The 12,127-nt window shown below is 35.8% G+C and overlaps 1 protein-coding gene and 1 pseudogene across 1 annotated transcript; both read right to left on the bottom strand.

The window, feature by feature from the left end:
• Positions 1–1,656: 1,656 nt before the first annotated feature.
• On the bottom strand, positions 1,657–3,218 carry LOC127085972 (F-box/kelch-repeat protein At3g23880). Its single transcript, XM_051026574.1, has one exon. It carries the CDS (start codon positions 3,155–3,157, stop codon positions 1,964–1,966), a length of 1,194 nt encoding a protein of 397 aa, XP_050882531.1. The 5' UTR covers positions 3,158–3,218; the 3' UTR covers positions 1,657–1,963.
• A 3,666-nt stretch (positions 3,219–6,884) lies between these two features.
• Positions 6,885–11,174, bottom strand: LOC127085970 (putative disease resistance RPP13-like protein 1; annotated as a pseudogene).
• Positions 11,175–12,127: the final 953 nt, after the last annotated feature.

Below are 12,127 nucleotides of genomic sequence, written 5' to 3'. Positions count from 1 at the left end.
AGCTGGTAGCAGATGAGAAGATGAGTGTGGAACATTGCAGAATTGAGAATCAGATTGCAGACATCATGACGAATGGAGTGCAGGTCGAAGTTTTCAGAAGACTAAGAGATATGATGAATGTAGATAACTTAGACACAATGAATTAAGTGGTGTGTTGAATTGTAATTCCTTGTGTCGAACCACCTATTGTGTTGAGTTGTGTTAGTGTCGAAGCATGTTACTTCACACAGGATTTCGACTTAGGCCTATTTTAGTAGTGTTAGTTAATTTGAAATTTTATAGTTTTGGGTTTTGGCTTGAGGTCCAAGTTAACTTAAATCTATAAATAGATGGAGTAGCCCTTATTTTTGTAATGAAGTGAATAGAGTATTCATAACATTGTATTCACAATATTTTGCAGTTGCAAAGTGAATGAGAAGTTTTCCACAGTTTGCGGACAGAGAGAAACTCTACAGAATTTAATTCTTCTTCTCCTTCAGCATTGTTTACTTTAGTTCTTTCTCTATTGTTCTTCTTTTCATTGCTATTGTGTGGATGATAATAAACTTGTTTATCATGATTGATTGCAATTCTTCATAGGTTGTGGTGAATTTCCAACACTGTCACCCCTAAAAAAATTACATTGTCTGAAAGCACTCTATCTCTACATTATTGTGAGAACCTGAAATTCCTCCCTCACGAATCCTTACACAATTACACATCACTTGAGCAACTGTCGATTGAATACCGTTGTAATACGAGACCGAGGGAGTAACACCTATTGTAGACAAAATATTTTCTACAACTATCTTAATAAATAAAAAGTATTATATCCATATGCATTATACACTACAATGTATCCACTCGTAGTTGCGGAGACTCAGATTGCAATAGCAGATTTTTTCAAAAAAATTAGCACCTAAATTTTTTAGCTTTAAACAGAAGATTTCCACCGTGTTTCTTCTGCTCGCAAGCTTGTGTTTCCATTTACCAAAATGGCTTTTCCTATTCACAGCTTGTTCTGTTTTTTTTCTCATTGTTATAATTGTTCTCTCTAGACCCTCAGGTACCTTATGCAACAGAAACTCATCATAAATAAGAGTGACTTGTGCTAAACAAACTTGCAATAGTAGACATAGATAACCTAATTGAACCATTGTTACAATTATTCTCTCTCCTTTTTTCACCATCTTATCTGCTATACTCATTGCTAGACAAAGACAGCATAATAGAATCATCCAAGAGATAGATCACTATTTTATATTTTCAAACACTTAGAAAAATTCTTACAGGTACTAGGCAATACTAACAATAGTGGATATTCAATGGATTGGAACTCGCTTTAGTTAATAATCTAAGTCATTGGACAAATATCAAATGGCTCAAATAGTTGACAAATCAAAACATCGATCATCTTATATTTTATCAATTGCCAAAGATCAATGACTACTAACCACACCAAATCTATAATCAAATTTTATAAGCAAAAATATTACATGATGAGATATAATTAGATGTCAATTTGTAAACTATTTCCGTCAGTCCCACCTAATATGTATCATAAACCTTTATAAACAACCGCGGGCGTGGATGAAAAAATTTGATTTCTTGCTTATTGTGAAAGATTAAAAGCAAATATTATGAAGTGTTTGCAGTTTAGACATTTCAACAGAGTCATTGTGAAAGATTTGAAGCATGTATTATGAAATGTTTGCAGTTTAGACATTTCAACAGAGACACTACAACAAAAATTAGAGAAATGGCAAACTAAACTCTACCAATAAATAACCTACGATTTCTCAAACTTCAGATTTGATTGATCATGAATTAACAATATCCATAAGTAACTACTTATCCAAAAACTAAAAAATAAATCAACACAGATTGTATTTAAATCACATGAATCAGCCGTATTTCTTCCTTTTGACCGGATAAAGAATTTGTCTTTTTCCGTCCTAAAACTTCCAATGATAGAAATAAATCTTCATCCCGCCCCGCTAGGTGATATCAAACTTTCAACACAGACTTCCGGACTTGAATCAAGAGTCCTCTCGTTTTTAAAATTAATAAACTTAATAGTTTCAATTTTTTTGGGATCACGAAGAATCAACTTTTTGACCCCACTATAAGAAGCTTCAAGCAAAACTTGATCATCCTCAAACATATATATTGCCTTAGTCAAGTAATAACAAGAGTCATAAGAATTAGTGAACAACTTAGTCCAAGACTCTTTGTTTCCAAATTCCTTCATAATCCAAACATCATGATGAGAAACTAAACACAAGCAATCTCTCAACACACCTAATGATAACTGCTCTGCATCCGGCTTTAACTTTCCGTAATCGGGCTGTAAAATCCTCCGATAAGACTCCGTTCTCAAATCAAAAGAAACAACAAAAGATCTCACTCTCCCATCCTTAAGAGGCAACCAATTAATTGTACCACTAACAAATATCCCTGATCGCCCGAGAGGGACGCAACGAAACGGAAAGGCTTCCACACTTTTCCAAAAGTCTGTACCAAGAGTATGAATCTTCACCACAGTTTTGACACCAGAACACCAAAAAACAACCACTACCTTGTAAACATTACTAACAAGATCATAGCCAAAGCCATAGGAAGTAAAATAAGGAACTTTTGGGTTTTCAATATAGGGCAACTCGTTGAATTTTCTAATGGAAGGGTTCCACATTATAACAAAACAAATACTATCAAAGAGAGCAAGACAAAGGATGCCATTGCAAGATGCAACAATGGAATTGGCACAATATGGACGACAATCTTCTTCAAAACCGCTCGGAGCAAACTCAACCTGCCTGACATTGGTGTATATGTTAGAGAAAATAGAGTCGAGTGTGTAAGACTCGAAAATATACCTGCATCGAGAATAGGAGTAGTAGACAGAGTTGATTCTGTGAGTGGTTGAGAGGCCAAGGTGTTTGTAAGAGAATTTGGAATCGGAAATAAGAGAATTCCATAACTTGCATACAGATCGAGATTGAAGAAGAAACTTTACCGGTAATCTAGACAGTATTTCAACAACCAGATCCAAAGGAAGTGTGGGAAGTGATGAAGTTAGGGTTTCGTCTACGGTTGACGTATAACTAGTAGCAGCACACCGTGCGTGGCGTTGATGCTTCATTTTTTTTCTTCTTATTAGTTGCATTGTAAATCGCATAATGTTTATTATTTATAACAATGTGAGTGGACCATTAATTAAATTTGGTCCTATTTCCTTGACTATAATCATTGATAAGAATTCATTCCCATAAATGATTATAAAGCCAGCCACCTAAATCGGTGAAACTATATATCTTCATACAAATATCAATGCATTCATCAAATTGAAGTTCATATTTAGTTTTGTTCTATTTAGAAATTAGAAAAATGTATGCGACTCGAGCCTTGACTATCTTCTGTGATCTGATTATATATTTTAGGTTGAATAGAGTGGATTTGAGGCGACTTGAGTCTTGACTATTTGAGTCTTTGATCGACGCAAAATAGTTTCCCCCAAGACTTTATGGGCACTGAGCGAGCCGAGCACCTTTAACGATTCTGCTCGATCTCCAAGATGTTGTCTAGCGAGAGTTAGGATTGAAACATTTAGGGTCATTTGAAAAAGTAGGGGGAATGGACGCATTAAATGCATTTCCATCATTGAAACGTTTTATAGCCTTTTTCTAACACGCGTGCTGATGCGACATATTAAGACATGTAGAGACTTATAATGCATTTTAGTGCACTCAAGTTTGCATGTATTATCAAGGAGAAATCTGGTTGTTGATCTCTAAACCTACCTTTTTCAAAGTCCATGCCTTCTCTTTGCAAGAATCCATTTGCAACTAATCGATGCTTATGCTTGATTATTTCACCATTAGGATTTGCCTTCACTTTGAACACCCATCTCACACCAATTGACTTCTTTCCGTCCGGTAGGTCAACAAACTCCGAAGTATTGTTCTTCTCAATAGATTCTAGGCTCTCCTTCATAGCGCAAATCCACTTTAGGTCACTTAAAGTTTCTTCCATTTTAACTGGTTCAGATTCAGCCATAAGTGCAAAATGGACGAAATCACCATCAACATTGACTTTGTTATCTCGGAACAACTCACAAGCTTAGGGTCTTTGAGGAAAACCTATTTTCCTTCTTGATTTTCTCGCATTCTCTTCAATTTAAGCTTCGGCTCCGAGCGTTTTTTTACTTCTCGTATCTGCAGAATCTGAATTTTCACAGCTGTAACCAGTTATAGCTTTCACGTAACCGGTTACAGGTTGCTGCAATTACTTTATCTCATCAAAAACAATATCTCGGATTATCACACCTCCTGTTTGTTGCATCAAACAACTTATAATCATCGGTGGAGTGATACCCTAGAAGTATAATCATTTTCTCCTTATCATTCGCCTTCTTTCTAACCTGCCCCGGAACATGTCAATACGCTACAAAACCAAAAACTCTAAAATGGTTCAGATTCAGTTTGAATCTCGACTTCTACCTCTAGTGTTACCTTTTCAAACTTCTTTGTTGGACACTTATTCAACAAATAGGAAGTTGTGGATACCGCTTCTCCCCATAACTCTTTTGACAAGTTATTCCCTTTTAACATGCTTCTTACCATGTTCATGATCGATCGATTCTTCCGTTTGACAATATTGTTTTGTTGCGGTGTATAAGGTGTTACAACCTCATGTGTTATCCCTTATTGATCACAAAATCTCTCAAAGTCTTTTCAGACATATTTGCCTCCACCATCCATTTTGAGAACTTTGAGTCTGTGACCACTTTGCGTCTCAACCATGGACTTGAGCTTCTTAAACACTTCAAATATCTCATCCTTTATCTTGATTAGGTATGTCCATATCTTTCTACTATGATTGTCGATGAATGTGACAAAATATCTATTGCCACCAATGGAATCTACTTGCATCAGTCCACACACATCCCAATACACCACATTAAGATGATTCTTGGTTCTACAATCTGCATCCTTGTTGAATTTACCCTGTGTTGCTTTGCATGCACACATTCTTCACACATTTAAGCAAATATGTTGATCAATGACAACCCCGCCACCATTCCGTTCTTTTGCAAGTCTTTGAAATCTCGAAAATTGAGATGCACAAGACGATAATGTTGTATCCACTCATCTCGACTTGTCGCTGTAGCAAGACATCTATGCTCAATAAGCTTCAGTTCAACCTTTAAAGTTCTATTGGCAGTCATATATATGAGCTTTAAGGACCAAAATCCAGTTTGAATCCATAACGTGCAGCCCCATGTTTTCCATGTGAATATTGTAACTCTTCTCAAACAATTGGCTAATACTTAGAAGGTTACATTTGATTATTGAAATGTACAATACATCTTTGATTAAGGAATGTCCACCATCCTTTCTCATGATCAAAACATTACCGACCCCATCAGTCGCTAGAGTGGTGCATCGCGAACTTCACTTTGTTTTTCATGCAACAATTGATTTTAAAAAAACAATATTTCTTCCCCGTCATATGAGAAAAACATCCCAAATCCAAATATCATTCTTCGCTACATTGGACTCCTTTTCTCACAGTCACCATAACATTTTCTTCTGCATGTAATCGGTTACATCTTTCACGTAACCGGTTACAACCTATTTTTGCAGCATTCCTAGAATTGTTGCTGCTCTCCCGCAGTCTGCTACTGCTGAATTCGCCTTCTGTGAACATGATCAATAGTGTATTCTCCTCATCAAACTCTTGTCTTGCAACCTTGGATTCATCTCTTTGAGGTTCCTTCTTGTTCATATTGCACTCTCTTGTAAAATGACCGAACCTTTGACACTTAAGGCATTGCTTCTTGCTTTTGTCAAACCTTTTCTTTTCACCTCTAAAGTTATCTTGACCATCATTTTTGTTGCAACTGCTCTCACCCCTTTGACAAGTAGAATTCCTGAATTTTTGGTACTCTCTTCCACCAAAATTCTGAAAATTCTCTTTACTATTCATGGATCATTTTTCTTTTCGTGACAACATACTGCTTCGTAACTGTTTCTCTACATGCCTTCACTTAATTCACCAACCTAGTGATCCTCATTGTGAAATCGTTGATCATTTCATTTTCTTCCATTTGAATCAATTCAAGTTGACACTTGTGAGTTTGTAACCTCACCACATAGCCTTGTCAACCCCTGCGTATGCATTCTCTAAGATTCTCAACGCTTGCTTTGACGCTTCGCAATCACCAACTTTCTCAAAGTTGTCACCATCCACACATTGATTGATAAAAAATAACACCTTGAAATCTTTCTTCTTTTCTTCCTTATGTGATGCTTGTTGTGCATCTGTTGCACCTTGGACAATGAGATTCACCCCATTCTTGATCACTTTAAGAACATATTGGTAGCCAAACAACATTTTCATTTGTTTGTATCATTTTTCGTAATTCTTCGCATCAAGGATAAGTAGGTTTGTAGAAATTCTTTCATCGGAGACATAATTCATGTTGTAAACTAGGTGTTTGTGGATCATAACCAAACTCTGATACCAAATGTTAGAATTTGAAATCACAAGATTGGTGAATAATGGAGAAGTTAGAGTGTGGAGAGGAAGAGAGGAATAGAAAGAGAGATAATTGAGGATGAGAATGTATTGGTTTTTAACATTGATGAGGATGCCTTTAAGGCATTTATACAAGCATTACAAAATGATTGAGATACAAATTATACAAACAACTCGCTGAAAAAATAGTTTTTTCGGATCTGTAACTGGTTCCATACCTGTAACCAGCCGCTATAAAATTAGTTCCATTAACAGTAACCAATTAACGTATTTGGTGTCTGTGTATGGAAATTGATCCTAGTTACTATGCACTTATTCATTAATAATTCATGTACAAGTAGATTTCAATGTCGTTTAACTTGATGTAATACATAATGAACTGCTTTATTGATTTGGTATTGTAGGCTCTACATAGATTGAATTTGATCATACATTCAATACCTCGAGACTATCCCGTAGCTTGAACACTGCTGCTTGTAAAGGTATTATTTAATCCTAATGGAAAAGCTGCTTATCCTGTTTCTTTTTGGAAACAAGAAAGAAAACAAGTTACTTTCACTATTTTATGTATAAATATACTTTTTATTTATTTATTTAGACATGTAGAAAACATTTTGTCTGCAATAACAGGTGCTATTCCCTCCATCTCATAGGAACTGTTGTTTAAGGTTATGTTCAGAAGGCATTAACTTAGCAATGAATTGCACAAAGTTGAAATCTAAAGTTGATCCTAACTTGATACATATCCTAGAACAAGATTACTTAGACTAAAAGATAGTAGTAGTATATAGTAATTGTGACTCATCTTGACACTCATGAGATCATTTTGTAGTTGATAAGTATGCATGGAATGCAGGCTATTTTTCGCCACTCTTTTCCTTTCTTCGTCCGCCAAGTTGCTTCCAACAATGGACAGTCAGAGATATTGACTACGGAAAGAGAGGAAGGAAATCCTTCTTCTGGCAATGATTTGAGCTTGGGAGCATCTGAAATCTCAAGGTCTTGGAGAGAAGTAAGATGGTGAAGCCACTTCCCGTCCAAGCATTCTATATCATCAAGTTGGTAGATGTGTAAGGACATGAGACAAGACGGTAGCAATGACATTTCCATTCTCATCAGCTTATTCACAATGTCACAACCTCCAATTTCCAAAACAGAAAGATTATTCATACCTTCCAAACTACACTCTGTATTCCACCGAATCCCACCGACAGAAAGTCTCCGCAAATTGACAGGTAATCCCTCTGTGGCAAAGTGTTGCAGATTTGGAAGGTTGAAAACTTTCAATTCTTGAAGGCCATCAAGAGTGTTCATTGGCTCTGGTAATGAAAGAATCTTGTTACACCCATACACGCCGAAACAAATGAGGTTAGGAGTGGACAATCCATCGGGGGGAAATGAATCCAATTCATCACAACACCGTATTTGGATACTTTGAATAAATGAGAGGCTCTCTGATGCATCTTTTGCAATGAAAATTGATTTGAGATTTTGGCAACCTTTAATATATAGGCTTTTAAGCACCGGGAGAGAGCCCAAGGTAAAGGATGTCATTGAATTACAACTGTATTCAATCGACAGTTGCTCAAGTGATGTGTAATTGTGCAAGGATTCGCGAGGGAGGAATTCTAGATTCTCACAATAATGTAGAGATAGAGACTGTAAGGTTTTGGGTAGACCGTCTCTTGGGAAGGATGTCAGAGAGGGAAGTCGGTCTAATGTCAACTTTTTAAGAGAATTGAGAGAAAGCATCAATTGGGTGGATACATTTGAAGGCCTTAAAATAATGTTGCTATTATCTTCTGAGTGCCTTGGTTTCAACATTAGATCACATTCGCTTAAGTGAAGTTCAGTTAAAGATGGAAGTGTGCTTGGTATGTTTCCTTTGAGTTTTGGACATCTATCCACTGATAGATATTTTAGACTAGGAAACTCTATAATTGTACCTGCAATCAAGTTCCATTCTTCCCATTCTGGCATATCCTTAAATTCTAGTCTCTCTAAGGAAGGAAAAGGTTGGAATGAAGGATAACTAGTTCCATAGAATTCAACACCAACACTCTTTATAGATTCCATCCCATGAATGCGGAGTGCTTTTAGACAATGTAATTTTCCAAGGGGTGGCAGTAGTGAGCAATAGTAACAACCACCAATGCTCATATTCACCATGTTACCAAAGGAAGAATCGCCCAACCATTTCGGAAAGTTGGTTCCACCATATCCATAAATATTGAGATTCTTCAAATTTGTGGAGGGTTGCAGTTGCTCTAGTACAGAACTTTGAACTTGCGAACCTTTAGTAGTAGTAGTAGTATCTTGTGGATCCCATTGTAGTACCAAATTATCAATTTTTTCTTTCAGCTTCAAATTTGCATGTAAGGCATCGCAGGGCTCCATAACATTTTGTAGCTTTGAGATGTAAAGACTCCCATGTAGATCAGGAAATTTTCCCAGCTCTGCGATTTTCAACCCATCGGGTTGTTTGCTAACAACGAAGTTAGACAGAGTTTGCAGATTTGTTAGTTTTGCAATTTGTACAGGCATCTCCTTCAATGGTGTTGCTCTGATGTCAAGGTGGCGCAGATTCATCAGTTTTCCCATGTCCTTCGGCAATTCAGCAAGATTCCCGCAGTGGAACAACAACAAGGTTTGCAGATTGTAAAGTTTGCATGTTGCAGAAGGCAACTTTTCAATCCCGGTGTAAGAGAGATTCAAGTATCGCAGGTATATCAAATTTCCAATAGAGTCAGGCAACTCAGTGATGTTCTTGTAGTTTAGCATAGACAAAACACGTAACTGTTTCATTCTTGGCAAAAAGTCGTGCACTACCTTGTTTGATAAGGAACAAAAATGTGATGATACTTGTAATGGTAAGGCCAGGAAGGTGCGTAAACCTTTTAGTCCATACAATTTCTTAAATTTATTGTACGAGTCGTATTTTCCTCTATTGAATGACAAATGGCGTACCCTTTCGTGCAGCTCCTCTTCATCCAACATGATACAATACGGATATGAAACCATTGCAGCTAAATCATGAACGAGGTCGTGCATTTCAAACCTTACTTCCCCATCATCAAGTCGTCGATGTATTGTGACCTTGACACTAGTTCATCAAAGTATTCCTCTCCTATCTTTTCCCAACTTTTCTGACTTCTAGACTGAAGTACTAAGTCTTCTGCGATCCACAACTCAACTACCGTCTTTTTTTTCAACTTGGAGCTCTTGGGAAAAATCGAACAATAAGCAAAACACCGTTTTAAAGGAGCTGGAAGATAATGATAGCTCAGAAACAGAGCTGGTTGCACCTCAACATTTTCCAAACTCCAAACATTACTTCTTAACACATTATTCCAGTCATCCTCCGACGATTTAATGCGAAGAAGACCCCCAATTGCTACTGCAGCTAATGGTAAGCCATCACATTTCTTAGCGATTTCTTTGCCAATCACCTCTAGCTTGGACCGTTGCTGGAAATTACATGCTCCGAATGCATGTTTGGCAAGTAAAGACCAGCACTCGTCTCTTCCCAGAGGTGTCAAATAGTGAATCGGAAGAAAGGTTTGCACGGCCAGCGCAACTCTCTCATCTCGTGTTGTGATGATAAGCTTACTTCCGACTTTTCCGACATTAAAGATGTCCTTTAGATTGTTCCAATCAATATAGCGCCGATCCCATATGTCATCCAGTACAAGCAAAAATTTCTTATGGTTTAAACTTTGCTTCAACTGCACTTGTAGAGTATTCAGGTCACTAGTATCAGTTCTTTTTGAGGTGACGAATTCAGCATGCGGAGTATTCAGGTTAGTCGTATCGTTTGTTTTCGAAGTAACAGATTCAACAAGAGTTTTTGTGACTTGAACAATATCAAAATCTTTTGATATATATGCCCACCCTTTCAAATCAAATTTTTCCTTTACTTCTGAATCATTGTATAGCAGTTTTGCAAGGGTTGTTTTACCAATCCCTCCCATGCCTACAATGGAAACTACTCCTATTTCTTTACCACAATCACTGCCATTTTCTGACAGTAAATAATCCTTAAGTTTTTTTCTGTCAGAATCTCTTCCATATATAGTAGATTCATCTACAACAGAACTTGTCGGGGTTCTATGCCAAACACTGCACGAAACACTTTCTTTCAATCCTAGAATGTGTCCTTTTTGTGCAAAGTGTTCCAATCTTTCAAATAGTGTTTGCATTTCAGAATTCATCACTCCATAAAACTGTTTGAAATTAGAAGAAAATATGTTTTTCACCTTAGCACTTACTGTTTTCCTTTGATATTCAGCTTTCACTTTGTATCTTAACGCCTCTGTGTTGATTTTGTCAAACAAATCATCAGCTTCAAAGACAACATCTCTCAGATTCTCCAGCCATTGTTTGACAGCATGATTTGTGATCTGTTTCTCCTCGGCATCGTTTAGTATTGATTGAAGACTCAAGAGTGTTGTTTTTAGCTTCTCCAAGAGTGAAACATCGAGCTTTTTGCGTCTAAAGAAGTCGATAAACTCGTGAGAAATAATCTTTTCTAGTAACACTTCCACAAAAGCTGATAGGAATGCTTCTGCAACAATAGTTGCCATGAAGAGTGAGAAGAAAACAAGTATAGAAGTAAACTCTTTCTTATGTCACTTCTTTCTTTCTATGGCTATCAATTCATTTTATCAAATATAAGTATTGATTTACCATCTTTGATTTATTCTCTTTTATGTTACTCCCTTTCTTTCGAAATGATTGTCGTTTTAAAAAATAAAATTTATTTTAAAATAATTATCATTCTCATGTAATAATAATTATAATTTTTCAATTATGTTATTTAATTATTACTTCGGACACCATTTTTTAATATTTTAATAAAATTAATTTAATAAAAATGTAATATTTTAGAATAATATTATTATATTCTTTAATTAGTGTGCAAAAATCTTAAATTATAATAATCTTAAAATAGAGGGAGTATATTTATATATTTTTTTAATCTTAAATTAATTTTTATTTTAAAATATTAATATATTATGTTTTTTATTAGTATATTTTTATTTGTGAATCTTTACTTTTTATAAGAATTTTTAAGGGATAAAACTAATTTACTATTAAAATGAATAAATTAATTATTCAATAAAGAAACGTGATTATTCACATAAGATATAAGAAGTAACATTTTAGAAAAATATAAATGGTGGTCTAACTTTTTAGACAGACACGGTCCCGCTTCTCTCTAATTGGTGGCTTTCTATCATTTATATGGTGGCTCTCATCTCTCACCTATATATCTTGGTCATCTCCTCCATTATAGAGAGCAATACATCATTCATTATGTTACACTCTTATGATTTTATTAGAGTGATCTCTCTCTTTCTCTCTCTATGTACCTCTCTTTTTTGAATATGGTGTCAGACATTCAACGTTGGCAACCTTTCACACACCTTCAAAGTCGCCTTGGATTTCCTACTTCCTCTATAAACCTACCTATTTATGTTTTTGTATTTTCTATTTTGTGCTTTTGTCATTTGGGATCTAAGTTAGCACTCTTGTTGTTTGATAAAATACCTAAAAAGAGTTGTGTGTCTTTGATCAACATTATCTCTAGTCATCCATTATTTTTGAA

The sequence above is a fragment of the Lathyrus oleraceus genome, chromosome 5 (genome assembly GCF_024323335.1).
Source record: "Lathyrus oleraceus cultivar Zhongwan6 chromosome 5, CAAS_Psat_ZW6_1.0, whole genome shotgun sequence".
Classification (NCBI taxonomy): Eukaryota; Viridiplantae; Streptophyta; class Magnoliopsida; order Fabales; family Fabaceae; genus Lathyrus; species Lathyrus oleraceus.
The sequence above is the reverse complement of the archived record's forward strand: the minus strand, read 5'-3'. Positions and strand labels throughout refer to the sequence as shown.

Bases quoted from the DNA above. Each gene is read 5' to 3' on its own strand.
- LOC127085972 (XM_051026574.1), bottom strand. From the start codon at position 3,157: ATGCGATTTACAATGCAACTAATAAGAAGAAAAAAAATGAAGCATCAA.